Raw genomic sequence first — 27988 nt, forward strand, 5'->3', positions numbered from 1 at the left:
TAAACTATTTACATATTACTGCTGTGTATGTACTTCTGTCCCGTCACAATCCCATGACAGTTGAAATTACCCTCACCTGGACAGTAGTGCCACTGAAACAGTACACGGCATTTGTTTCTGTTGTGTAACAATTTTAATTTACATAACATTGTCAAATTGCATTACATTTAGTGCAAATAATAACACTTCTGATGTACAACTTAGAAATATACAAAGTGTGTAGATTACTGTCAAAATATCAAAATTAAAAACACTAAATGAATTATTCAGCTGACATTGCTTGTAGATCTAGCTCTTGTAATCATCAGCAAAACAATAATCCAGATCCTTCCTATCCTCGGACCCCCTTAGACCAAAAATCTGATGGTGAATTTTCCACCATCACAGACACAAACTCCCAACTTTTGATGGTGTTAAACACAATCTAGAGTAAATTTAAATCTTGAGGTAAGGTGATGTGAAATGCTGACACTCCCCAGCCCGCCCACTTCATTTCAGGGTTAATAAATGCACATCTGGTGGCTGTACAATAGAGATAACCGGGATTTTTAGAGTTCGTCCTGGTGTCTAAGGCATTCTGGGGGTAGTTAATCAGTCAAAAGGGCAGTAGGCCACTGCACTGTAGTGTGGCATATGAAATGTAATGTTAGAGTATGACAGAGCATAGGGTGGAAATGATATCTTACTAAACATTTTACAATTGTACCTGCACAATAGCAGCAGGACTAATTTACAAACCTGACACTTGTGACGCTGCCTCATTAGGGGCTGAAAATGGTGAAAAACAACCAAGCGTGTACAAAATGTATCCACTCATCTCTCACTGAAAGAGAGGATTCTTTATGTCAGACACTATGGCTGGCCATTTGCAAAGATCTGTCTTACACAGAGGTTAAAGACAGATATACAGAGCCAATAGACCGAGACTTAGCATCAACAGACCAAAGTCAACTACATCATAGAAATCCAATTATTGATTATGACTTCAACTGTGTCAAAAATATTGTCCAACATAAGACAATTAGTTAAATGCTCTTCATCTCCCACTGCAGGTTTCCTTGGCCCATTTCGGTAATCAAATTCAAGCGTTATAACAGTCAATTCACATTTCTCACATTGGTTTCTCTGTACAATACACTGTGTCCATGGTGCTCTCCGAAAGCTACTTTATTAACAATCTAGAAATATAAAGATTTCAAAACTTAGGTTCTGACCCCCCATCAAACTGCAGAGTCATCACTAGAGGGACAGGAGAAGGCAAGAAAGAGGAGATACTGTACCACACCTCGTCAGTGCTTTTCCTGTCAATGTCTACTTTCCTCTCCCATGGTAGTTAATTTAGCAGCAGCATAACAAGTAGCTGTAATACTAGTGATTAAAGCAAACCCAAAAAAGTCAAGTATGGAATCATAAGAAATGTACAAAACAATTTACAAAAAAAGCTAATAATTGGTGACAACAATTCAAAAAACACTTACGAAACTCTTGAATTTACATACAAATGACCAACAGATGGTTTCATGCCATTATAATGTGGCTGGGATGACAACTACTGATGGATTAAAGCAGTAAAACCAGTCTCTTCTACAAGCAGGTGTCCTGTGGGACATCCTGGATGATATGGTGTCCAGCATGTAGTAAGTCTGAAAACACATTCTAGTTGACAGGCAAATGGGTCATGTAGTCGTCGAGGGGTTGTTAAACATGGAACAATGTAGTCTTTCAGAGGTCAACCTCGGCCCTCCGCAAGCCTGAAACAAGACGGAAGATTTGAAGGCGACAACATCCCAGAAATGAACAAAACTGAAATGTCTCATCCATTAACAGCGTAATTAATGTTGTACCCATCAGTTTAGTTGCTTTCTCAGTTGTAAAACAAGATGTTTTCCGGTTCCTGGTTACCTCTTTGTGTTCAGAAGAGGATGGGCTTCCCAGATGTCTTCTCCTGGACATAGGAGGTGAAGCGTTTGAGGAACTTGGGATACTCTCTCTTGGCGACGGCCCTGAGGACTGAGGCTGGAGCCCATCCTCCTGGGTTTACTGCAGCCACACAGAGGGAAATGATCAGGAAACTGTGTTTATGTGCTAACTTATGACATAGTTATTAGTCATAAACCAAAAGTGTACAGATTCACTACCCAGACAGCAGTCTATGGTGCCCTCTAGTGAGAGCTGAGGATGTAATGCTTATTTCTTTAAATGAACTCCCATGACCTCCCTGGCTTCTCTAACAATAAATTGGCTCAGGATTTCTCCTGCAGCGCTGCTTTATGTCACAATATCCTCGTCTACAGGAAGTCAGGGGAGGGGAAGAAGCTGTGTACGTCTGGACTGACATTTCAAAGACACAAGCACACAGATTGTCTTGCTCTTGTGTTATCTACTAGCTGTACAAAGTCAATTTATCGAAGTAGTATCGGCTGATATTAAGTTGTCCTGAATTATTTAAGAAAAGGCTATAAAACAAATAGTACATGTGAATAATCTAGTCCCCCTTGGAAAAATGTAAAGCCATGTTAAAAGTCCATGTAACTGAGAAATGCAACTGCCTTACTTGAGCTGGATTTAGTCGCTTTCTTTCATGTTTCATGTTTGTATTCCCTGACTGTTTAGTTTTATTTATATTTAAACTGTAACTGGTATGCTGTCTTGGCCAAATCTCCCTCAGAAAAGAGATTTCAATGTCAAAGGACTTCTTGGTTAAATAAAAAAGCAACTCAGTGGCATCATGCGAGGAGAAGCCAGATATAGTTTTCTGACAGATACATTGGATCTACTCAATGTACTTGATTTATACACTTTATTTTAGGCAGCTGCAGCTATTTTCTTATGGTTAAAACAGAAGCTCAGGGATCAGTAAGTCAAGTAAACAGTCAAGCTCTATGTATTTAGGCTGGCGTGACAGTTGAGCTCGAGGACTTTTGCTAGTCTTAGGCTATCATTGAAAAACAATAACGGTATATCTTCAGCCAATTAGCTCAGACAGCCTAGTGTTAAGTGATATCACTAATGCTTTATTTCTCCTCTGTAGTTTAGAAAAGTGGGTGGGTTTTACTTCTATTAGTATGGACTGTCTGCAGACAAGAAATAACAGTTTGACCCAAATTGTTCAGGGCTTAAAGCTCAGCTTTACACTTCCCTCTGGTATGCTAATATTAGGTGCTTGTGGGCAGATTATAGTTCGATAAATGATGATAGAAAGGCTTTGTTCTAGCCTAGGGCCTATACACATCAAAACATATATAAATCAAAACCATGTCAGGCTGGTGAGGCATTTACCATTGGCAACGTAGGTGATCTTGCAAAGGATGTTGTCTCTGCTGATCTCTTTATCACCCTCTGGTGGGCTGACCAGTGTTTGGCAGATCATAGCGACGTTGATTTTGGCACGAACACACCTGTTTGTGGGCTGAAAGTAAAACAAAAATATAAATGCAAACAATCCCCCTAAACTGCCACAAATCCCACTGTACCTAATTTCACAAAATGACTGCGATTAAGGGGTCAAACTATTCTTCCTTCCATTTATCCATAAAAGGGCCCTACAACAAAGCCCTGTTTGCTTAAGGAATATTTGTAATTATATACATTTACATTTATTCATTTAGCTGACGCTTTTATCCAAAGCGACTTACAATTGCTTTACATGTCAGAGGTCGCACGCCTCTGGAGTAACTAGGGGTTAAGTTTCTTGCTCAGGGACACAATGGTGGATGGGTCACAATGGTCATCGAACCCGGGTCTCACACACACACCACAGCATGCGTCTTATCCACTGCACTGTCACCACCCATATGCTGTAATTTTTGGTCAAATCACAGTACCTGGATGCCTGATACTGGGAAAATGTCACTAAAATGAATAAGTAAAAATATGTATAATATAGGCTAAACAACATGTTCACTAAACATTTTTCAGTTCACTAGTCGCTCACTTGCAATATTACATGATAGTAATGTAGTTATCTTACAAGGGCATTGTCATGGTCCACAGAGAAGTTGCAGACCAGCCATGTGTCAGGGTCATTTTCGTTTGTTGCCAAGATCTTCCTGATGGCTGACAGATAGAGCACGTCCCTTTGAGAGGCAGGCCACACTCTCTGAAACACAACGAGAGGCATTCGTTTGGCTATCAAATAGGCTAATTAGAGTAATTACTGATCAAATGTGCCAAACATTTAAGCAACATCTAAAACCACGATTAAGCCAATTTACCTTGTGCGTCTGGTAAACAATGACGGCATTATCAGACAGTGTTTCCACAACGTTGAAATTTTCAATGGTGGCTGAGGGAAGAAGAGTTTGGTCAGGTCATGACATTATAACAGAGAAGGTCAAACAGTGTTCATATGATGGTGACTTCTGAAATAGTGAGCTTACTCTCCCAGTCCAATCGGACAGCTGTATCCCAGAAGTAGTGGCAGACCTCGTGTCCTGTCACCCCTTTCACAGAATGTGTAGCTTTCAGAGGATCCAGCACAATACCATTCTCCTCTACTTCTCTCCTGTACACCTGTTACACAAAGTGACAAAGAGAGTGTGAGACAGAACAAATGGAAAGTCATATCAGAACTATAAACATATTCACAACCTCACTACAAGACGTATCTTGAGGGATGCTCTTAATTCGACCACTGACTGATAACATGAGCCGATTTTTCCCGTTAACTGTACGCATGGAAGCGACAGTGGGGTCAAGTAACTAGGTGGATTTAAAAGTACTGTCAATTTGCATTTAATGGATTATCTTTATACTGTGGCACAAATACTTTTACTTTAAATATTTGAGTAGGTCTTCCACCTCCGCTAGCCGATACATTTTCCCTGCTTCTGATCTATGTATGCTTCTACTGCAACTACAGTAGCTTTAAAAAAGTGAGATTTAAATATTCACAGCTGGCAATCAAGGGAAATGATTCATAAGCAGCTTCTCTCCTCTGCACTCACCTTCATCTCTCCTTCTTCTATTACCAGCTGCCAGTTGGCATCTCCGCCCACATCCTGAAGAGAGTAAGTCATATGATTCTGCACCATCTCCTCCACCTAAGAGAAGGATCGATAGAAGTCTTAGTTAGAGAATCTTTTACTGTTCTTTACCTGCCTATATGAGGACGTGCTTTGAAACAGGACACAGGACAGTTTGGGGAGAAGAATAGATTGTGTTAGGGAAACTACGCTCAAGTTAAATGATTTGTAGTCTTGAGCAATCAACACACCAAGCACCTGTGCAGGTATTTTATTACACAATTTTTTGATAACATCATAGCAGGCAAACAGAAGAACTATTTCCCTCTCAGAATTTTATGAATTCATTAAGTACATATAATAGTCACTGAGCAGTAACCAAATAAATATTTGACACTTTATCCTGCTCACAGGTGTAATAAAAAAACAACGCATTATGAACACAGTGCATAGCCAGTCTGGATTCATGCCTGCTCATGCTGTGAGGAAGGGAAGAGGTGGAAATGGAGGTTTCTATACATTCCAGTCATGCAGTATTAGGCTAACTTTATTCTCATCAGCGATATGATGACAACTATTATGTGATAAAGATAAACTGTCAAGTAACTCCAGGAATTAAAATGTTGTACTAATGACCACTTACTATAAAACATAACTCAAAGCAGGGGAAACCTTTGCGAAATCCTGGAGAGACTGGTTAGTAGACATTTTCATGCTACCTGCTCATGCTCTCTCTACCTGCGGTGGAAAGGGAGGCGTTTGCAGCCGCTTGCAGATACATATGCTCGCTGACCAAATACAGTACCTGAATGCTGAATCTGTGAATGTCATCTGAAGCACTGACTAGCTCAACCGAGGACAGGGAAGAAGAATGGCTATGGGGCTGTACAGCAGAGAGGAAGATTGAAAGAGAAAATAATAAGGAACAAAACAGAAAGAGGCGCCACTGCAGCAGTCCAGAGGACAAAATCACAACCTGCTCAAGTAGAATTTCATATGAATATTATGAAAGCTCTTATTGCAATAAATACAAACTTGATTCTCTGTGTGAACAGATTAAGGTGAAGCAGGGACACATTATGATTACATGCTATTCAAGTGTCAATTGCATTTGCAAAGCTATGAAAGCAGGTGATGCTGATTGTAAGCTGACCAGGATTCAGACAGGAATGATGAGACAATACAAACAGCAGCAACCAGTAGCCTTAAATAACAACAAAGTAGGATGGAAATAGGATGTGCATTAAAGAGAAAATAAGAAATGCGTTGAGCACCTTGGTGGCAAATCGGTGTGTACCGATGATGGAGTAGGCGTCTCCAGGAGGAACCAGAGTAAGTCGAGGTATCCTGACCTTCTCTGACTGGCACTGAGGGACAGAGTAAGAGAGAGGAGATTAAGAACATCTCTGTGTGTAACTGTGCCTCAGTTCACTTTATTTTGTTTAAATGTGGTTCAAAGAGAGATAGAGGCAGACAGAGATAAAGGGAGGAACAACAGAGATTGAAAAAGAGTAAATGTGTAATTGTTTTATATATCTGAACTAACTGTGAATCTTTAGGCAACTCACATTAAGATTCCAATTCAGAGGGCTACGATACGATCATAAAAGATTATCAATGCATCTTGATGCATTTACATTTCTGATTTCTATACATGATTTATTTTTACTCACTATGTGACTTCTTACTACTATTAAAAAAAGCGTAGTTGTAACACTCCATAATTAAAATAAACAGATAAATTTACGTTCCATTATCTTTTCGTTTAGTTAGGCAACTTGTGTTAGGGGTGTAGATGCAGTGAAATGTTGAAATGTAAACATTCAACGGTGGCTCATTGGCCATAATTCTTACTCTAAGGTACTCAAACACTGACATATTATCAATCAGAAAAAAAATGCTGATAATTCCTGATCTGCAGCTTGTGCTCACTTATACAGCGCAGGCACAACGGACTGACTGAACTGCACATGTGAACACCTTCATTTATGCACTTTGACCATATGCTTTATAGGGTGTAAACTGTGCGTCGTATAAAATAGAGTATTACAGAGTTATATAACAGAGGTTAAACGCGATGGGGAGTAGAACTCTCCTTCCATTCTGTCTTTGGATCGTTCCGCTTATCGACACAATCGGGTCGTAAATGTCATGTTTGTCTGAAGTGTATCGCTGCCGACTTGAATGTGCTCAGGGGATATGCAATCTCAGGTTTGTTAGCAGCCATCCTGAGAGGTTCCACCTCGTAATGTAATGAGAGCGAATGGGAAAATCAACCTTTTCGCCTAATTCAAACTGTGCAGGACATTTTGATTGTGCCAAACTTGTGAGGGAATTTAGATCTTCATCACACCTGCTCCTCTATCTTGTCCTGTCTGTCCAGTGCAGCTTCCACCGCATCAAAGAACTCGTCCTCATTGATCAGACTGTTGGGCCCCTCCTGTGGAAATCAAATGTCATCAGCTTTATGAGAATCCTGGGAGAACATCCCTAAAAAAAGGTGAAGAACGATAAAAATGCACATGCTGGGAGACATAGGTCAAAGACAAGACATCATTCTGCTGTGGTTGATCTAACAGTCTCTAATCCATTTAGCTCATCTAATTTCAACTTGCCTCGTAGTCTGGCCCTCCGTAGTGTGACTTTTTCTTCAGTTCACTTATAGCAGACTTGTAGGCATCTTCAATCCTCCTCCTCTTCTCTAGCTCCTGAACACAGAGAAAGGACATTGTAGTGTTGTTAGTACAACTGTATTCTGGTATTGTATGTAATGTAAATGTATTCAAAAACAAACAGTGACAGCATGTAAATAGAAAGAAATCTTCTAATCCTTTACAATTAGACAACTACAGGAATTAAGTGTTATAGAGTCTAGGGTTGGGTATTGAGAACACGTGCGTTTAGATTCTGCTTATCTAATCCTAACTTTTCATATACTTTATTTTGCACTCCCGATTGAACTGCAGTGAGCATTCTACAGTCCATAAAAGCTTATCTGCCAGGACCTGCTACGCTGTAAAGTTTGGCTTACCTTCACTGAAAAAATATCTGAAGGTGCATGAATGCTTCATGTTCAATGTCCCAGAATGTCCACAGCTACCACTAACAGTAGCAACATCTCACACTCAGGTACAAAACACAGGTGAGCTGACATTGAGCTTTTAAATTGAAGGCAAATGAATGATTTCTAATCCGATATATATTTTCCTTAGCAATAAGTTCCCAGAGACATCCCTCTAATAAAGAAACTCCTTTCACTTTAGCCATGAAGGGGAAGATGATCAAAAAGAAAGTGGATAAATTCCAGAGAGAATCGGAGTCAGAATTGTAAACAATACCCAACCCTAACAGAGTAAGAAAACATCAACACTCCAGTGGAGAAAAAAAGGGTGGAGGTGGGGGGTCTGCATGTCACAAACCCACCACATTACTCAGCTGTGTGCGCACTCAAACAGGTTTTTCCTATAATGTCTCCTTCCCTGCCAGAGGCAAATAAACACACTTCACACAAATTAACTACACACTGCTGCTTAACAATGGCGAACTGAAGAGACATTGGATTTACTCTTAGAAAACTAGCAAACAATGAATCCAGATACAATAAAACTTCACTCTGAAGACTGAAACCACTTAACTGTGCACAAAAAAAGTTCATATCCACACTGCAATAAGAGAAAGCAAGCAAACTACAGCAATTGTTGCTTTAAGTATACTTCAACATAAAACAACAGCTCTCTCGAAAACACTTAAATGGAGTGAAACCAGACTGAAAGAGACAATGAAACTAAAGTGTACAAGCAGGTGTGGACATATAACCCTTAGCACAAAATAAACGGGAGGCAATCCTGCTGTCAGCTGTGTTTAACCACTCAACACCCAGACAGACACGTACTGTGAAAAAGAGGCTGCAGGTCTGTAGAGGTATCCATCTCTGTGACTGCTCGGTCCTCCTCTGTAGTGAAGGTTTCCACAAAGTGCACCACGACGTCCGAGCAGTCATTTTCTAATTCACTCTGTACGAGTCTGAGCGGGCGTGTCTTGTTCCTTTGAGTGTGTGTTCTGTAACTATTTCTATTTCCCTACTCCACATTAGCAGCTACAATTCACACACAACACAAATAAGATTGAGGTAGTTTCACCTGAGCAGTGTAACAGACTGAAAGCACTTCACAGGTTTAGTAGGTTTTAGGGTTGGGCAGCATGCCTTTATGCACACACACACACACACACACACACACACACAAACTGGTTTGACAACATCAGTTGATCAGGATGTAAGCTTGAGGAGTTCTGAAGAGCTTACCTTTACAGACACAGTCTGCTCAATAGATAAAGCTTTAGATTTACTGATTAAATCAATAAACATCAACCACTCCAATAAAAAAAACTAAATGATCAAATAACAAAAGGATTAAAGCTAATTATGGGCAACAGGTGCATTTGTGCTTCTGGTAAGCAAGCCTAACCGTTTTGAAATTTATATGTTCATTGTGCTATAGCCATTAATGTTACATTTGATATAGCTGGTTTACATTAAAACCACTTGTCAACCAGCTATATCCAATAAAATGACTAGTCTGGACTAGATCATTTTCAATGCAAACTAAGCACACATCCTCTCCCTCTATCCGCACACATCTTGCTGTACAATTGCAACTGGCAGGAGCTATGTTGTGAAATGTCTTGCTAAAGGCAACTTAACATTTCCCACAGAAAATATATTGAGAAAGCACAGAGTAAGATTTTTTTTCTTTTTACAAGATACACTTTACCAAATGCATTCGAATATGTACCTGCAGACATCAGGAATAAAGACTTAAACAATAACATATATTAAGTCTTCCATAGCAAGGGAGACTTTCATACTAAGCATATCTGAACTACATCCTAAGGAATCAGGGATTGTCTAATGTGTATCTATGTAAATACATTTCAGAGTCACCTCCATCTAATCACCTTCTAGCTATTCCAAAACAACCTCTTTTTCCTATTTGTACATTCCCCATCATCTTCACCATCAACATGCATAGCTCACCGTTTTCACATACAACAATCATGGCAACACAATCGAACAGCAAAGGGTTGCAAGACACCCTCATCACCTGTAGGACAGGGCCAAAAAACACCTAACTGTTGTCATAATAGCCAACTCCTTAAAAGATAATGATTTGCACTGATTCACTCCTCAGCCTGGCACTTCCACACAGCAGTGGCTGCTGTCACACCCTCTAAGGTAACTGCCTGTTATTCACACACTATGTATGACATTCAGGGCTTGACATTAACTTTTTTGCTCACTAGCCAATGTGGTTAGTGGTTTTCCAAAGTTACTAGCCACACAGCATTTTCACTAGCCACATTTTTGTTGCTGGAAAATTATGTTTTATATGATTAAAGTTGACTATGGTGTCTTAAAATTGTTGTGCTAAAATATATTATCATTAGCTCTGATAAGGTTGTGTGTAAAGCTCCTTTTTTTGAAAACATGAAGTCTAATAAGATAAACACATAAAAGAGCAGCTTCTTATTGTATATAATGAAAGTGCTGCATGGGTGTAAAAGATGAATTGAAAAGATAAAAACTTAACTTTTTTCAGAAACACTATTTATAACAGCTGTTAATACTGTAATACAGAGTAGGAAATTATCTGCAAATTTATATTTTCATTGTGCTATAGCCATTAATGTTACATTTGATATAGCTGGTTTACATTAAAACCACTTGTCAACCAGCTATATCCAATAAAATATGCATTAGAAACAAGAGCAAAGAATAACAAATTATTTTTGTCTAAGAAAAAATCCACAATTAAGTCAAAAGGATTAAAACTTTATGTAGGCCTGTATAATTTTTGTGCACTTTTGGATTGCTTGTTTCGCATCTGCACTTCCTCAGAAGCTCTGGTAGCTCTGAGTAACTGGAGATACTTCCACCTGAAACGAGTACACAGGTCTTTATTTCCCAGGTATTATTACCATACAAACGCATCTTCTGCTTTCTTATGGCATGAGTACTTAGCCTATAATTAAACACAGGATCAACTCTGGAAAGGTAGCCCAGTTGTGATATGACGATACAATGTGACATAAGGGCAGTCCAGCTAGTAGTTTATGTTATTTTCTTTTTTAAACACCACCTTGTCCCTTAATCATGAAGATATCTATAATATTACAGCATTTAATGGCTTTTTTCTCCTGACTTTTCTCCGTCTCAGCTCTTCTCTTTCTCCTGTGCATTTTTTCTACACACACTCACGCACTGACTGACCGCTGTGCTGATGTGTGTATACATGCTGTTGCATGTGATGACAGAGTCCATAGCATCAGGTGAAAACAAGAAGGGAGTCTACAGGTCGAAGGGACTGTGGCTGCCCTGTGACAGATTCAACTTTTATAGGCCTATTCTCGTTGAGTCTGGATGTCAAATTTGGCGCACCTCGAGCGGCGGCACTGCAGGAGAGAGCAAGATGCGTCTGTTGTGTGGATTCTCCTGCTATTAAAAAAGCTTGCTATTGCTGCCGCTGGTCAAATTGATAATTACCAGCAGGCTAAAACAGCCGTCAGTCCACTTGTTTAATCTCCACAGCGTCAACTGGATTAACATGTTGTCGGTCAACATAGGCTTCACGAATGGACCAATGAGCAAACACTATGTGCAGGTAGTACTCATGGGAGTTGTAGTATAGCAGTGTCAAATTGCAATTCGTTTGTTATTTCAGATGCATTTTGACAAGACTACAATTTTTCAACACGGCAAAGTTGCTAGTGGCAGTGACTGTTACTGTTGAAATCCACCCACACTTGGCGTGTTGGCGGGTGTTAATGTCAAGCCCTGGTGACATTTATTCTAATCTCTGTGTGTAGAGTGCTAGAACGTACCTTATCCAGTCTCTTCTGCCAGCTGTCCTCTCGTTTGACCATCAGTTCGATGCAGTGGGACAAGGTAGACAGGATGCCTGCTGTGGTGGCCTTAAAGGTGATGGCCTCACCCTTGAAGTCTATCCCGTTCATACCTTTGGGACTGGCAGGTGGAAACACTGGCAATGACAGAAACAAAGAAATGAGACAGCTGCCTTGTGACTGTTAAATGGACATTCTAGATTTTCACATTTAAATAAGTTTGTACACGGCCAAACGACCAAAATTTATTTTTACACAGATCAATGATTGGTTGTACAGAATCTGCAGGTAAACTTACATTTCTCTTTGCTGCCATTGTTGTTGTGATTATATTCACCGTCGGGTCTTGCTGTGGTTAGAAAGTCATCTTCGTACTCCTCTACTACAGATAAGAAAACAACAGCCATCTGTCCAGTTAACCAAATTATAAAAAGATATATATAAAACAAACACATTAAGCCGGAGGTATAGCTAATAGAGTACAGTTTAACATGAATAGCAACCACTCATACCTTTAGAGTTAAAGGAGCCAGTTGCAACTTTTTCTTAACTAGGGCAGAAACAATTCATAGATTAAATCGATAAAATCGATTAATAAAATGCATCGACACAAATTCTTTGCATCAATGCTTCGTTTAATCCATGTAACTTTACAGCACACTGTTTCGCAGGGACATTTATTACTGTCGCACATCGCGCTTACGCTGTGAACATGACGTGGCTATAATGGAGCTGTTTGCAAAGTGGAGGGAGAGAGAGAAAATAGCGAGGGACAAAGATGAAAGTGTCCAGAGTATGGGATTATTTCAAGCTAAAGAAATCAACAACTCTGTAATGTTACCGTCCGTCCACCGTAAAACGAAACTTATGTCGCCTTGGCAACAGCACGACGGCAGCTGAACAAAAAGCAGCCAGTGTTCTGCCAGCGGACCACAGACAAGGTAACAGTAACAGCAACTTTAGCATTAAACTGAAATCATGACTGATTGTTGAGTTGAAGGCTAGTCAAAGTAAGCAGCAGAACTCAGCTGAAAATGTACACACGTGCGTTTGTTCTCTTTTTTGGGCCGTGAGTTGTAACCACACAGTCATGAGTTAACTGGGTGTCGGGAAGCTGCACCTTTTAACTTCCCTCCAGCTCTCTCTGTAGCTCAGACAATCCCTGCTACCTGCGTATGCTAATCCAACATTTCACCATCTTTATAAGGAAGGGAGGAAATCAGGTCGGCTGAGTCAGTGAACTCTTTTAAGACCCTTCTTAAAACATACTTTTATAGGAGAGCTTTTCCCGATCTTATTTGACTTTATTTTATCCCTTTTTATTTTATTGTATTTTACTAATTTTATATTAATTTTTCATGCTCTTATCTTGTTTTTTTGTATTATTCTTTACACTTGTTAAAGCACTTTGTAACTTGTTTTTGAAAAGTGCTCTACAAATAAGGATTATTATTATTATTATTATTATTATTATGATAACAAACAGCTGTTTCGTGAGCAGGATCGCTGCTCACGAAACAGCTCACAGTTCACATTTCACTTGTGTTTTCTTGACAAAACGTAGTTTGGAGACCAGCGTCGGGTGACACAGCTGCTGTCAGCTCCTGTAGTGTGTGTGTGTCCCTGTCACCGATCAGTCACGTAGTGTGAACACCACGACTTCAAGACCGCCGCCGCCAAGCAAAAGTACTTCTTAAACGACGCATCCATGAAATAATCTACAGAAGCTTTGAATACTAAAATCATCATTAGCTGCAGCCGAGTGATGTCACAACTGACCCTTCACTAAGCTACGACCCCCCTTAGTTACTGTTGGTAAGTTCGACAAAATGTCGGACATGTGGGACTTTTAGCTGCCAAGGTCTATAACTGCACTCCTTGGAGAAATATTGTCTGTTTTTTGGAAAAAAAAAAAAAAAAAGACTTCTCAGTAAGGAGACAGAAAGGTTTACACTATACATTTGAAGGTTGTATTCAGGCTGTCAAACTGACGTGAAACAAATAAAGATAGAAGCTAAAGCCTACCAATCACAGAGTAAAAGCAAACCACCACATCACCTGACCACTGAGACAAGGGACAACGATATTAAGGAACTGTTCCTGTAAAGCTGGGTAGGTCTCTATTCACTATTACAATCAATAAAAAGCAAAACAGTAAAGTTATATACATTACACTCAGTGGTAATTTAGGTAGCGTTAGCTAACTAACATTAGGAAAATCCACAGCCTACATTTTTCTGGATTTGTTTTAGGTTTTGGAAAGTGAAAAAAATCGTAAATCTCCTTTCAACCTCTCTGGGTAGCGATTGCTAACTGTGCCTCAGGAACAGTGTATGACCATGTCTTGGAAAAATACAGCAACCCCCCAATGGGCGCAGCCATGAAAAGTGTTGGACCTCAGTTACAGCAAGTCCTTTACTGCGCTGTGATTGGCCAGCTACGTATTTGGGGCTAATACTTAGCAAAGAATGAGGCAGACAGAAAGATGATCAAGTGAGGAACAATAGAGATTGAAAAAGAGAGAATGTGTAAGTGTTTTACATATCTGAACTAGGGGTGTTAATCTTTAGGCACCTCACATTAAGATTCCAATTCAGAGTTAAGGGCTGCAAATAACCATTTTCATTGTCGATTAATCTGTCGATTATTTTCTCGATTAACCAATTACTTATGTGGTCTATAAAATGTCAGAAAATGGTGAGAAGTGTTGAATAGTGTTAGTGTAAGCCAAAGATGACATCGTCGAATATGTGGTTTTGTCCACAACCCACAGATATTCAGTTTACTATCACAGACAAGTAATGAAATCAGGAAATATTTACATTTAAAAAGCTGGAATCAGAAAATTTTGACATTTCTTTCTCAAACAATTGCTCCAAAAGATTATCAAAATAGTTGGCAATTAATTTAATCATTGACAACTAACCAATTAATCATTGCAGCTCTAGACACAATACTAAAAAAAACATGTTCTTTTAGCCTACATGAGAGAGTTCAATATGAAAGTGATTTTGTAGTAGAAAGGTTCTGCCTCAGAGATTAAACAACCCACAAAGTGCCCTGTAAGTGGGCATTGATTTTTGTTGCTTTTCACACCAGCCACTCTCCTTCATACTGTATGAATCAAGTAAAAAATATCTGCATCTATAAATGATTTCAAGACTAATTCCTCCTTGCTATGTCCACACTGCTCTAAACATCAGATTTTTGGGGGTAAAGCAAAACAAATTCAATACAAATTTAAACCTAAATATAGTATAGTATCCAATATTAATCCTAATCTTGGATACTACAGAAGCTCCATACTAGGTGTATTTAAGCCACAGCTTACCTCCGTCTCTCTGAAATTCATCTTTGGAGACAGCATCAGCACAGGAGTCAAAGTATTTCTGCAGTGTGTCCACTTGTCTGCACAGAATGTCCCGGAAGGTCTCCATTTCTGCTAGCTTCTCACGCAACCTGTGCCCCTTCTGAGCAGAGAGAAAAAAAAATTAAGGGATGGGCAGTGGTGGCCTAAAGGTTAGAGAAGTAAGCTTGTGAATGGGAGGTTGTCGGTTGCCCCTCACTTATTACCACCACTGAGGTGCGCTTGAGTGAGGCCCTTAACTGCAGTGGAGCTGCCCAGTGGCCAGCAGATCAGAGTATGGTTGTACTGGGCAGCTTCCAGGTGTGAACGGGTAACCGTGTGAATGTAATCAGGGCAAAAGAGAGGCTTCCACTAAGTGAAAATTCCCTTAATAAACAAAGGTAAAAAAATGATGCAATCAAAGGCTATCAGGGGAAAGATTCAAGTCAGTTCTATTGTTTTAACCAAAAGGCAAGGTTATAATAAAAAATAAGCACAAAACATCTGGCAATTCTTACAAAGGCAATTACAACAGATCTAGCCTTTAACTAGTATTCTCACATGGTGCTGTGGTTCACATTTGGCCAAAGTTTAAATGTTTATTGATGGAAATACGCATAGAAACATAGTGAGAGCGACTGGGAATTCGACTTGATCTGCTTGTGCCCAACATCTCCAAACTTTCTAGTGATTATGTTTTTACCTTGAAGGAGGATGTGGATGTAGCAGACAAGGCACTGGCTGCTGAGGTGAGAGACAACATGGAACCATGACGCCTGAGACTGGTTTCTGAACCATAACCAGACTCGGCCTAAAAATCGCAGGAAATAAATAGAGAATGATGGAAGGAGAGAGTATGATGTGGATGATAAGAAAGGAGAAGAAAAATTGAGGATACAAGGAGAAACAAAGGGGAGGGAAGAGATCAGTAAGTGCAAAACCACATTAATCAATCTGCAATATAATAAAAAAAAAAAATGCAGCTCATAAAACCTAGACAGAAACAGAGAGAGGGGGAGATCAACTCTAGCAGTCAGCAGCACTGAGTAATGCTGAGCTCAACCATAACAGGACCTACACCTACACAGACAAACATTCTGTTAAAATGGGACTGGGGCTGACAAATAGACACATGCATCAACACAGCCAGTACACCTGATATTAGGTACAAGGATACTAAAACAGTGGAAATAAACTAAACTGTATCCCAGAGTGGAATAGATCTAGGTTTGCTTGCACACTTCTGGAGGATAATAATGTACACCTATTAGAACATACAGTGTACTGTCTCACGTGGCATTATAAAAACAGATCTACTGTGTGACCGGGTATTAGGGAGTGGCAATGACAGCATTTGTTCCACTGAACAGCCAACGTATGAGTGGGCAACGCCTGGGACTGTCAACTGAGTGACAGAATTTTATTATACTTAGTGTATGCATATGCACACCCAGCCAACCCCGCTAAAATAAATATTCTTGATTGTCCCACATGAAGCTTTTAACTGTTCACTACATTACAACTGGATTCCACAGGGCACGGCTCAGGTTTTGGTCCATCCTCTGCGCAGCTTCATATCCCACCATAAGTGTTTTGCCTGCCCAACGTTGTTGACTTGTAAAGTTTTCCTGTTTGTGCTTCTAAGCTCTCGGCGACCCAGTTTTGTTCCATCCTCTGCAGGGCTTCATACCCAACAGGAAGTGTTTCAGAGTTTTTTGCCTGCCAGTTTTTGCTGACTTGCTAAGATTAATTTGATTTGGTAATTTATCCTTGATTTTTGTGCTTCTTCCATGGGAGAGTAGGCTACGTAGTTAAATGGTTTCTTTTTTCGTCTGTTTTAATTATGTTTATTGTTGAAATACGTTGGGAGCATGATCGGGAATCTGCACAGGGTGTTTTATTTTGAAAATTGACCGGATTCTCTATGCCGTTTCTGTGTCTGATGTCCTGGCCAGTTCGATCTGCTTTGTGCAGATTGACGCAGCTTCTGTTGAAAATAGTACGCGTATTCACAGTGAAATAGAGCAGAGAGCCACTTCTGGGATGTTTCTAAAATGCGCTGAGGTGCATCTGGTGGAATCCAGCTTTTAGAAGGAGACAGAAATGTCATGACCCAACATTCGAGTCCCACCCACATCTTTACACAACCAGTAAAGGAGCTAGTGTGATAGGCTAAAGTCTGAAATTTTACATATGAATCAGGACCTAACATGCTGGTTTTATGAGTCTAATTTTTTTTACTGAGCTTTACTCATGGTCTTAATGTGTTATCTTCCTCTTAATTATTAAATAAACATTTTTTTCCCCATATTGAACGAGTAATACATTTCTCAATCCTGTTTGCTATCTGGCACGAACAGTGAACAAATTGAAGAGCGAGTCAGGTGACAAACTTGAGGCAGCACACATACATTCCTCTGCTAGAGGATATTACAACACTTATAACAGGGTGACAGACTGATAAGACACTGAACACTGGTGAACAAATAGTGAGCTGAGTGGTCTATTCAAGACCAAGCCAACAGAATGTTTAAATTCATACAATACCTATCTGTGATATTAAAATTAAAGTGATACATTTAAGCATTTACGCTCACACTTCTGCATGTTTACATAATAGTAGATACAGTTGATAACTATGAAATTTACTCAAATAAATGTGACATCATGTTTAGAAAAAAACAAATATGGATTGAAAAAGAACATTTTGTGAGATATAAACATGTTGTGAATTTTGTAAATGATTACCTCTATCTTTTTTCAATACATTTTGACTTTTGGACTATTACTGGAAATGTTTGCTTGTGAAGGAAGCTTCAAACTATTAGGTACAGCACTATTACCTAGAATAATTATCAGATGATGTATAAATTTTAAACAAAAATTTGGAACATTTGGCATATTTCATACAAACATTGTACAATAAAAGGAAATTCAATATTATTACAAGAAAACCCCAGCCATAACAATCACCTGGCCCAGTGTAAAACATAATAACATTCACAAAGCTAGAATCAGGGCAAAGATACGCTATTGTAGAAAATGAAGTGCTGCTCATTGTATTGAAGTTTGACTGTGTAAAGAATGACAATATGTGTAGATATTTGCAGCTGAAACACTCTGGAAGTCTTAACTGTTTGTGTCAGGGTGGACTGTGACTGACTCCAGCCACAATCAGTAAAGCCACTCTTAAGTGGCAGAGCTGCATGGTATTTTTTATTTTAAATGGAGGTTAACGATTGTTGACACTTGCGGTCTGCAAAGCGCAGCTGCAGTATGTCGCCTCTGATGGCTCAACAGATATTAATTTTTTTTTTCAGTCTGGTTGAAACGTTATCACCCTCAGTGTTACTACCATCTATGATTCCTGCTTCAACATGTCAAGTCCTTAAATTAACATACCAAAAGCATACTTTTTACTACATGTTCACCTTTTGACACAACCTAAATTACAAATAGGGCTGCACGATTCGGAGAAAGTCATATTGCGATTGTTGTGGACAATATTGCGATTGAGATGTGATTATAATGGAACAAATGGTACTATGAGTCTACTTGCTTAATTATCAAGGAAAATGCACAAAATACTGACACTTTGAAAAGTGTATTTCTCAACTTGAACTAGTAATTAAAAGTACTAGTAAAAAACAATAATTATCCTGATATTTTTATTTTCAATAACAATTTAACAAATGTTCAGTACATACTCAATAAATGCTTGATTTTATTCACCTGAAATCATACACGAATTAGGACTTCATTTTGTTTATTTTGTTGAGGAAAAAGGCCTTAAAAAAGCTTTTACTTGATTTTACGCATACGTATTTGTTGACAAAGACTTTATCATATTTGCTTTGAATGTCTCTGCGATGGACTGGCGACTTGTCCAGGGTGTACCCCGCCTTTCTCCCGGTGTAAGCTTGGATTGACTTCAGGCCCCCGTGACCCTGTACACAGGATAAGCAGTTGACGATGGATGGATGGATGTTTTGAATGTTCCACCAAAGATTTGTGAAGTGATCCACTGTTTGGCCTTAAGTGTTGACCATAATTAAGATTTTAAACCACAATTAACCATCAGGTTTCTTCAACTTTCACTGAGGAGCCTTTAAACTCGAAAGTAATAGCAATATGATACTTATCGTGATAGTTATCGATATCAAACGATATGAAACTTTTTATCGTGATTAAATTTTTGGCCATATCATCCAGCACGAACTTGAACAAAGTTAAACGGTAAACAATATTCAAGTATGTTTTGAACGATGCGGTGGGTGGGGAGGAGGGTAGGTTGTTGTTGTTTTAAAATTACTCGCACACTGCTCATAAATCCTTTTTCTGATTGCATGTAGGCTTATCTGTTTTTAGAGGCATGCGAGAACCCAGTGTGGGTGTGAATAATGAGCAGAGTGCAGCGCACACAAAGAAGAGAGCATCACACATATTTTTTCTATTCTATTAAATCGCACATTTTTGGGGGTTATGTAATCGCACATGGAGACATCGCGATTGTGATTAGATTAATCGTGCAGCCCTAATTTCAAACAGCTAAAAATGACAGTTGGGTAGTTAAATGGGTAAAAAAAATAAAAAAAAACATGACCAAAAGCTGTTCTTACAACACTATCTGATTTGCTGTTGTTATTTCTATGATCAGAGCGGGACATCGCACATGTTGCTAAAAGCATTATTATTGTATTGCTAGTTGGGGCAGAGAGAATAAAAGGCAAAACAAAGCACTGATAAAACATTAAGACCAATCTGTGACAACGCCAGAGACTGCCACCTTTATACACCTGGTCAGCTGCATGACACAGCCATGCAAACTAAACACCCACTCATACGTAACACATGAGATGGCATCTTGTGCCCACATCTTTGTCATGGTAATATGAGGAGTGCAAAATAGCAGATCATGGCAACCACCAAGTACTTCTACAAATCTACTGATGGGGAAAACACAGCTCACATCCAGCACACAGCTATGCAGCGTAAGCTTCATTTCCAAAAAATAGTTTTGACTGACAAACAGTAGAGTCTGATGCTCAAGATAGCCCAGATCAGTGCTACTATGCACACATTCAAACAGAAAATAATAATTTATGCAGTGTATGGACGAGAGTATTAATCATTTACGGTAAGTCACAACACTGGCATACTAATTAAAGATTTACAGAGTGACAGCAAGCAGCATGCAAACATGCTTTACGCCCACCATTCGGCTATTCCAACACCCAAGGCAATGCAGGACACTGCTGCAGTCCCGGCGGTTTGCTGGCCCCAACATGGCCCAGACGCTCCCCCACCACTCCCACTGTTCTGACAATTCAGAGGCTTAGATCCAGTATTCCTGTTTCCCCGGACACACCTCACTGAGGAACAAAAGGGAAGAGGAGGAGAAGGAGGAGGAGGTGGTGGAGGAAGAGAAGAAATGCCACACGGGCTCAGCTTAGCTCAACAGCAGAACTATGAGAGAGGGAAAGGAGGAAGAGGAAAAAGTAATTTCGTAGCACTCAGAAGAGAGGCAGACACTAGCAGCTCCATGAAGCAGAAGAGAGACTGACTGAGCCCAAAAGGATGAGTCTTCCTCGGCAGAGCGACGCAGGTCTGCTTCCAGTCAGATCTTCCGCAGGCACACATGGATGTAAAGACACACACACACACACCTCTTGTTACGTACATATATCAACAGACCAAACACACCCTGATATGTGAAACCTTTTCATCGTGTCCATCTTTATGTCCGGCATCCATCACTGAGCAAGCAACCTTGACCGTGTGTGTTTGCATGTTAGAGACAGAGCGAGAGAGGGATAAAAATGAAGCGTGCTTGCATGTATGTATGAATTAGAGCAAGATGAGGGCTGTCCGGAGCGGTTTGTGCGTTAACACACTGAAGTACCAAATAGGTGGGCGAGTGAAGCAGTACATAATGACAGAGAGAAAGAGAGAGAGAGACAACGATACAGAAAGTGGGAGGCAGGGAAAAACATTTGTCTGGATCTTCCGCTTTACTTCTAACATCTACCTGACTCTTCTTGTATCCATTCTTATTCTGATTTGCTGATATCCTCTTGTGAAGCCAGATCTGGGCCAATAATGTTCAGACTGTGCCAACACCCAGCCAGAAGAGGTGGCGCTGAATAAACACAGGGGATTTCCTCCATTCCCTCCCATATCACCCCTCTGATTCTGACAGAATGGAACAGTCTTCTCTGTGATCCAGTTTTATGTGTCCCTCATGATTTTTGTTGCTGTGAGAATAGGCGATTAAAAAAATGCATTCATCAAGAGCTGCACTTAACATCCCTACATTTCGCACAACTTTTTCTACCACCAACACAAACTACCCCAAACTAATTTGATAATACGGACATGCAAATGTGTTTGTTTACCTTTGCAAAGTGGCTTATAAGAGGCATTTAAAAGCTGTAAACATGACTTGTATTAAAGCACAATTAGTTTAGATACTGACATAGACCCAGCTCGAGCAAAGTAGCAGTTGAGTATATGGAAGTGGCACAAAAACACCTCAAAAAGTGGTTTTAAAAAGTGTAATGTTACACAATTTGTCTTTTGTTACTGTCCAGCCTCACTAGTAGATACCAACATTACGCTAATTGTTTTCAGGAAGAAGTTTCAGATATATACAAATATGGATTACATATTGGAAATTTGAAATATTAGAAAAACAGCTTAGTGTATATGTGTGTTCTAATTTTACTAGTTTGCGTAATGAGATTATTTTCTGCATTGGGAATGGAAAACAAAGCTACAAATTAATAGTATTTGCAGAATATGTATTGAGTATGTTTATTTGACAAATTTTGTTCGTCTTAAAGTAGGCACAAAGTTTAAAACCAGAATGCAAGTGGTGAACATTGCATGATCACGACCAACCAACTCGCACATGTGCGACTTGCATATTTTTTTTTCCATGTTGAAAACATGGTTGAAAACGAGGAAGGAGCGAGTCTGCACCAGAAGATTTCCGGTGGCCCGAGGGCCGTTTCAGTATATTAAAAATGTATCTATTCAAAAAAAATTGCCTACTTTCATTGTTGTAGCTTATGTTCAAGGTTCAATGAACACACATGATGTTTTTTGGATGCTTTTCATATGATTGATGCTTGAATGTAAAGCTAATCATTTGAACAAACTCTGTATATCTCATTGTCTTTTTAAAAAGTGTAATTTGTTTTTGTATGTGTGATTGGTGTTGGCTATTTCTCGGGAGTATTTGAGGGTGCATCCACAGGCACAGCATACCTTGAAAACTCTGTTCAGATAGGCTACTTTAAAGGTCAGTCCCAAATGTTTGTATTTTGAAATGTGAATAACAGATGAACATAGTGGCCAAATTTAGTACCCATTGGCAACTGGGCTTGGTTGCAGATACTAGAAGACATTTTGTCCCTCATCCGAGAGACTTCTTCAGTTTTGATACCCATTACATCAACAAATAAAATTAAGTCTACAAAATTAGTGGTCTGGTGGTTTGCGTGAACAGGGTGGCCTGGGATGGAGTCAAATCCTTGGGCCTGAATTATTGTGCCAGTCCGCCCCTGGCTGAAGAAGGTTCCATGGCTTAGATTTAGCAGAAACACCAACACCACTTACTGTATCTACTGCACTAGATGTGTTCCATGCAGGGAAAACCAAGCTTGCTGAGGCAACTGGCACCACACAGTTTAAACGCGAAACCTTAATGAAGCACAACAGCAGCTTAAAACATAGTATCTGCAGATACAAAAATGAAATGGCATTGGTACTTCAAGGATGTGCATTTGTTTAAGCACCATTCAATTAAAATATGACTGAACTAAAATAAAACAGCATATTGTAGTTTTGTAGTGTAGTGTTTATTACCAAAGCATTAAATTAAATAGGGAAAAAAGCAAAAAATTGCATTGCAGCTCAATTTAAGGTGTGCGCCACTAAGAGTCAGGGGATACTGTGCTCTAGTAAAAAAAGTTAGTCTGAGGCCCTGATGATGCAAGTCCTTCTTTGTCCAGTTGGGACCAGTGCGGCACACGCAGGTACATTAAGCTTACAGAGGTTACTGTAGGTCACAGTCCAAACATAACCCTGAAATACTCTCACTCCGTCGTTAATGGACTAGAGACCTGAGGTCACCCACACTCATTTGACATGACATTCGACTAACAAAACTATCCAGGGCATCAGTTTAGTGGAGGAGAAGATCTAATGAGAATTCACAGGACAGTGATTATTTTAAGGTGGTACATTTACAGTGATCTCTTAGCTATAGTGTTTTTATGTACGCTAGCAAGAAGAATTACATAACACAATCCAGCTCACTGGTGCAGTGGCAATATTTGTTTGCTCACTCTCTCACAAAGACATTTCACCAGATGATAACACAGTAAAGAATTGTAATTCACCCAATTTCAAAGTACAAACACACTAATTGATATAACCCAAGATTATTTTAGTTTTACAGTCTGTGGAGTATTCAATAAATCAATAAAAACCAAATAAAACCAAACAAATCATAACATTAAAACATAAATTCAGTATAGTAGTATAACTAGCACTTCTTTTGTAAACCATGACGACAAATCTAATGTGCTTTATACACTTCATGCATCATTAACTACATGTCATGGCAGCAGCTGCATGGTATCTGATGGCAGGGGATAGCCCCACATAAACACCTCACTCCTCAGATTCCTCAGATTCCCAGGGGGGAAAGGCTGTGTGTGTGCGTGCGTGCGCAAGTGTGTGTTGCATGTGTCCGAATCCCTACCCTGCCACACCCAGCTCACTGGACTACACAGATAATTCCATGTCTGTTCTGAAAACCACCCTGACCCAATTTCTAACTGAAATACCTGAAAAAATGTTTTCATGATTTGGCTAAAAAGAATCAAATATTTATTATGGCTTTAGGAACTGACAATTTTTCATAAGAAAATTTGTTCGGATTTGTGACAAACAACAAGCACATGAAAAAATACCTCAACACAATAGGGACTGGATTCAGGCACACTGAGCTTCTTTAGCTTTAATTAATCTATCAGGGTAATGCAGGTGACATGCATACAGGTAAGCAAAATTCTCATGAATAACTTTATCACAAGACAGTCTGTATGACAAGCAAACCACTGAGCAAAAAGATCCAGAAAATCTATGTTGAAGGGAGATAAACATCTTCCACTAACCTTGTGCAGCTCTATTGACTCTATCCACTGGAGTCTATGCTCGGGATCTTCAGCTCTGAGGTACCAAACGCTGTCGTTCACGCTGATGTCAAAACGACACTCGTCAAACTCATGAGGCTACAAAGAGAGAGGAGAGGGCTCATGAATAGTTATTAGACAGAGTGCATGTGTCATGTCTGGAAAAACTCAAATGTAACAGTTTCCCATAATTCAATAAAATCATGGAGCAATCAGAGCAATAATCGAGCCATAAAGCCCCTATAGTTATCTGTCTGTTTATGACACTGGCTGACTGGTGATGACATTCTGGACACACATGGATTCCATCAGTCGTAGAAAATCCTCTGCCACACAATAAGCAGGAATTTTAATTAGAAACGTATGTCTTATGTCTGCAAGCGCAACCCTAAGCGACCGCAACAGAGCTGTGCAAAAAAAAAAAAAAAAACAGATTCTTCCAGCATGCCTTCGCATGAACCTGGGTCATCATAACTCTTCTTTCTACTATTGAGCTAAATCTTTCAACTATTTCACTCCCCCATTCTACAATGCACCCCACCCAGCTCCAACCACTGCCTTAGGCACCCAAACACGTGCACCAAAGAATTCCCCTGTTTCCTCTGAGATTGGAATTTGACCACTGCACTCAGCTGAGGAGAGATCTGCTCTGCAAATGTTCCTGATAAGAAATGACTTGATTCTCCTTTCCTTTTTCTCCTCAGTAGCACTAAGACTATAGCTGCTCTGTCAGCTGACATAACCTGATGTAGCCCAAGTTCAATTAGATTTGCTGAATAAGGGTCATGTGGTGGTTTATTTGCTGCCAGTGACAAAAGCAACACACACTCCAACTACACCAACGGTCATCCTGCATAACTTGATTCGGCATTATCTTTAATTTTAACGCCTGTGTTACATTTCGCAACTTGCTTATCTGGGATGCTGACAGGGGTGACTGTTTTTTTCTGACCTTTAAATGTTTTTTATTAAAGTCACAGACCACCTCAGAGCAAGTATCCCCTCAGAGACCGGTGAAGGTCAAAAATGCCCTCTAGCTTCACCTTTTCACTATAAGGAGGGGTGTGCAATGGTAACCTCAAGTGCATCCAGCCATGTTGCTATTAGGAGGGAGAGAAATCCAGTCTATCTTACTGTATTGTATCAGACACAGCTCATAAACCTCCACTTTACAATCCAGTTTATGCCCCTTTCATTCTGCCTGGAACAATCTCCTTCCCCTTGCGTAAGCACTACTGAACATCCATGCTGCACTGGCTGTTTTCTGCATATAGGTCTGTGGCATCTTTAGTATTGGGAAAGCGGAGGTTATCAGTCATCGTTCACAAAAGATACATCTAAGCCATCTTTAATTTAGTGTGTGCGTGTACATGTTTGTATTTTAATTAAAATAATATTAAACAAAATACATTTTTTATACATTATTACTCATGAGTTTGCTCAATGCAAAAATAGACAACTGACATGAAAACACCAGTGCACAGACAAGAGCTTTCACTGAACCTTGGCCTTCAATAGTAACAGTAAGATTTCCTGCACATTAGCTTCCGTACGAGGACAGCCTGGTGTTTGTCTGCAATGTGTAGCAGACTGATGTTAGGTAAGAAGAGAAGCAGAGGCTTGTTTCTGCATTCCAGAGTACTCATGCCACCGTCTCCCTAGACAGCATTGGCTTTAGATCTTTCAGAAGAAGGGAGAGGCAGTAAGAAGTGGCTGTAGGGATCACACGACTCTTATTAGTGAACATGTGTAATAAGACCTTTACAGTCTTAGTTAGCATACTATAAAGCAACTACAAAACACAATGACTTATGACTCTTATGGAGTTCCATTCAGGTCTGCACAAACACAGGAACTGGCATAATGCTCACTCAAATGATCACTCTCTCTAGAAACTAACTGTAACCTTTTGGGTTATGGTTTTAATCCAGTTTTGAGTCAAATAAGCCTATTGTTCAAGTCACAGTAAAATGATTTGTTTGGCTCTGTACTTGGTAGCAGAATGCTTAGAGAGCACAGTGAATATTTAACCAGGGCGTGGGATTTTAACTTATCTCACCAACAGTAGGCCTGCATAGGAAGAATACAGGACCAATCTCTAGGGCATGTGGTCAGATCTTACATTTTAATCATCGGAAACACCAATTTCAGGTAGCCTGCACAATAACTGCCATGAAGGACGAGGCACGAGTTGTGTTCTCAAATGACTGCCAGAGCAAGAATGCCTTGGTCTGCCAAAACACAGGTGTTCCTACTAACAACCTGATTACAAGTTAATATTTACCACTCTATTTCCGTGGAACATGGATTGAAAGAATTAAAGTTCAACTCCAAGCTAATAACAGTGAGACCTGCTAGAGAAGTAACCCTACTTCAAGAGCACTGATGCAGAAAATTAGGCCCTTCATGGGCGCCCATTTAAAAGCCCTGCCTCTCTGAAATGTTGAACAGGTGCTAAGCTCACTCTACTTTCTATTTGTGCAATAACTTAATATTCCTTCCTCATATTATGGAAAATACTTACTGTGATGACAGCCTTGCTGAGGCACAGAGACCCCCTGCAGCCGTACTCCCGTTCATCCTCCGACTTGTAGTAGCTCAAAGTATTGTTTTTCAACACGACCCATCGGTCCTGCCATCCGTGTATGTAATTTGTCCACTGTAAACACACAGGAGGAAAACAAATGGTCAGCTGCACTGTGCAGTCAACAGATACTCTACTGCGTATGCAGGAATCCAACTTCTGCAGCTCATCAGAAACGTTCACCTGGCTTTCAGACCAGTAGTGTTTTATTAGACAGACCCCTAAGCTAGGAATTATATCTGCAGCAGAAAACATTTTAAATTTCCAACTGGTTCATCTAATGTTACCTTGCTTAAAACGCCTCCGAACTCCACAGGCTGCCCGGATTCCGGGTCCACATCCTCATCCGAACCGGACGATGAACTCTTTTCGGACATTTAAATCCAAGCTTCAAAGAAATCCTGAACCTGATTATATCGGCAGAAGCACTTAGCTGAACGCTGGATTAGTTATAAGTTCAAACGCGTCAAAGCCAAACCTGCTGACAGCTTCTTTATATTGGCCTTACCGTCAGCGAAATAACGTTGATTGGGCATTAACTGAGTGTTTTAAACAGCAGCTGAATAGCGCAATTTATCTTCGGTGGGCTGACAAACTTAAACCTAGCTAGCTTGTCTTGCAGCAGGCTTTTCTGGAGGTGACAGCTGAGTCTCAACTTCACGGTTTTGCGGGCTTTGTTTTGAAACTGACGTCGAATACCAATTAGACTAGCTTGTTAGCGTTAGCTGTCAAACGACGCAACTAGCCAACATTAACTTAACTACAAACTTGTGACGGTTCTCGTTAGCTATCTTAGCTGCAGTGGATAAGCTACTCAGAGTAGTGATGGATAAGAGAGGCCTTCGTGTGAACGCTGTGTATCAACTTCCAGCTACAAACGACGAGCAACGGACTGTACCGCCGCTGTAGTTCCGCAGTTTAGTTAGCAACAGCGGAGGACTGCCTAGCTCGTCTTCATTCAGGTCGGGGGAGGAGCTGCAGCCACGCTTTA

The 27988-nt window shown here is 39.9% G+C and overlaps 1 protein-coding gene across 3 annotated transcripts; it reads right to left on the reverse strand.

Moving 5' to 3' along the window:
• Positions 1-114: 114 nt before the first annotated feature.
• LOC119891303 (ceramide transfer protein-like) lies at positions 115-27964 on the reverse strand. 3 transcript variants are annotated; one of them, XR_005442420.1, is made up of 18 exons: positions 27285-27964; positions 26938-27072; positions 24396-24512; positions 15914-16021; positions 15196-15334; positions 12163-12246; positions 11844-12001; positions 7580-7672; positions 7318-7404; positions 6239-6331; positions 5770-5847; positions 4947-5042; positions 4380-4512; positions 4215-4285; positions 3971-4099; positions 3280-3409; positions 1845-2040; positions 115-1751 (listed from the first exon to the last, which is right to left on the reverse strand). XR_005442420.1 is itself a non-coding variant. In XM_038702810.1 (18 exons), exons 1-17 carry the CDS (start codon positions 27372-27374, stop codon positions 1913-1915), a joined length of 1869 nt encoding a protein of 622 aa, XP_038558738.1. In that variant the 5' UTR covers positions 27375-27964; the 3' UTR covers positions 115-1751; positions 1903-1912. The 3 variants fall into 3 exon arrangements, 2 of the variants coding, with proteins under 2 accessions (XP_038558738.1, XP_038558739.1); XM_038702810.1 differs by having other exon boundaries at positions 1903-2040; XM_038702811.1 differs by lacking the exon at positions 5770-5847 and having other exon boundaries at positions 1903-2040; positions 27285-27963.
• Positions 27965-27988: the final 24 nt, after the last annotated feature.

Source organism: Micropterus salmoides, unplaced genomic scaffold (genome assembly GCF_014851395.1).
Source record: "Micropterus salmoides isolate LMB-PRFRI ecotype aquatic unplaced genomic scaffold, ASM1485139v1 Ms_hic_scaffold_7, whole genome shotgun sequence".
Classification (NCBI taxonomy): domain Eukaryota; kingdom Metazoa; phylum Chordata; class Actinopteri; order Centrarchiformes; family Centrarchidae; genus Micropterus; species Micropterus salmoides.

Coding starts and splice junctions, on each gene's coding strand:
- LOC119891303 (XM_038702810.1), bottom strand. CDS start 27,374: ATGTCCGAAAAGAGTTCATCGTCCGGTTCGGATGAGGATGTGGACCCG. Junction 7,673..11,843: donor GGCAGAAGAGACTGGATAAG/GTACGTTCTAGC, acceptor CTCTGTGTTCAG/GAGCTAGAGAAGAGGAGGAG. Junction 5,848..6,238: donor CACACCGATTTGCCACCAAG/GTGCTCAACGCA, acceptor TCTGCTGTACAG/CCCCATAGCCATTCTTCTTC.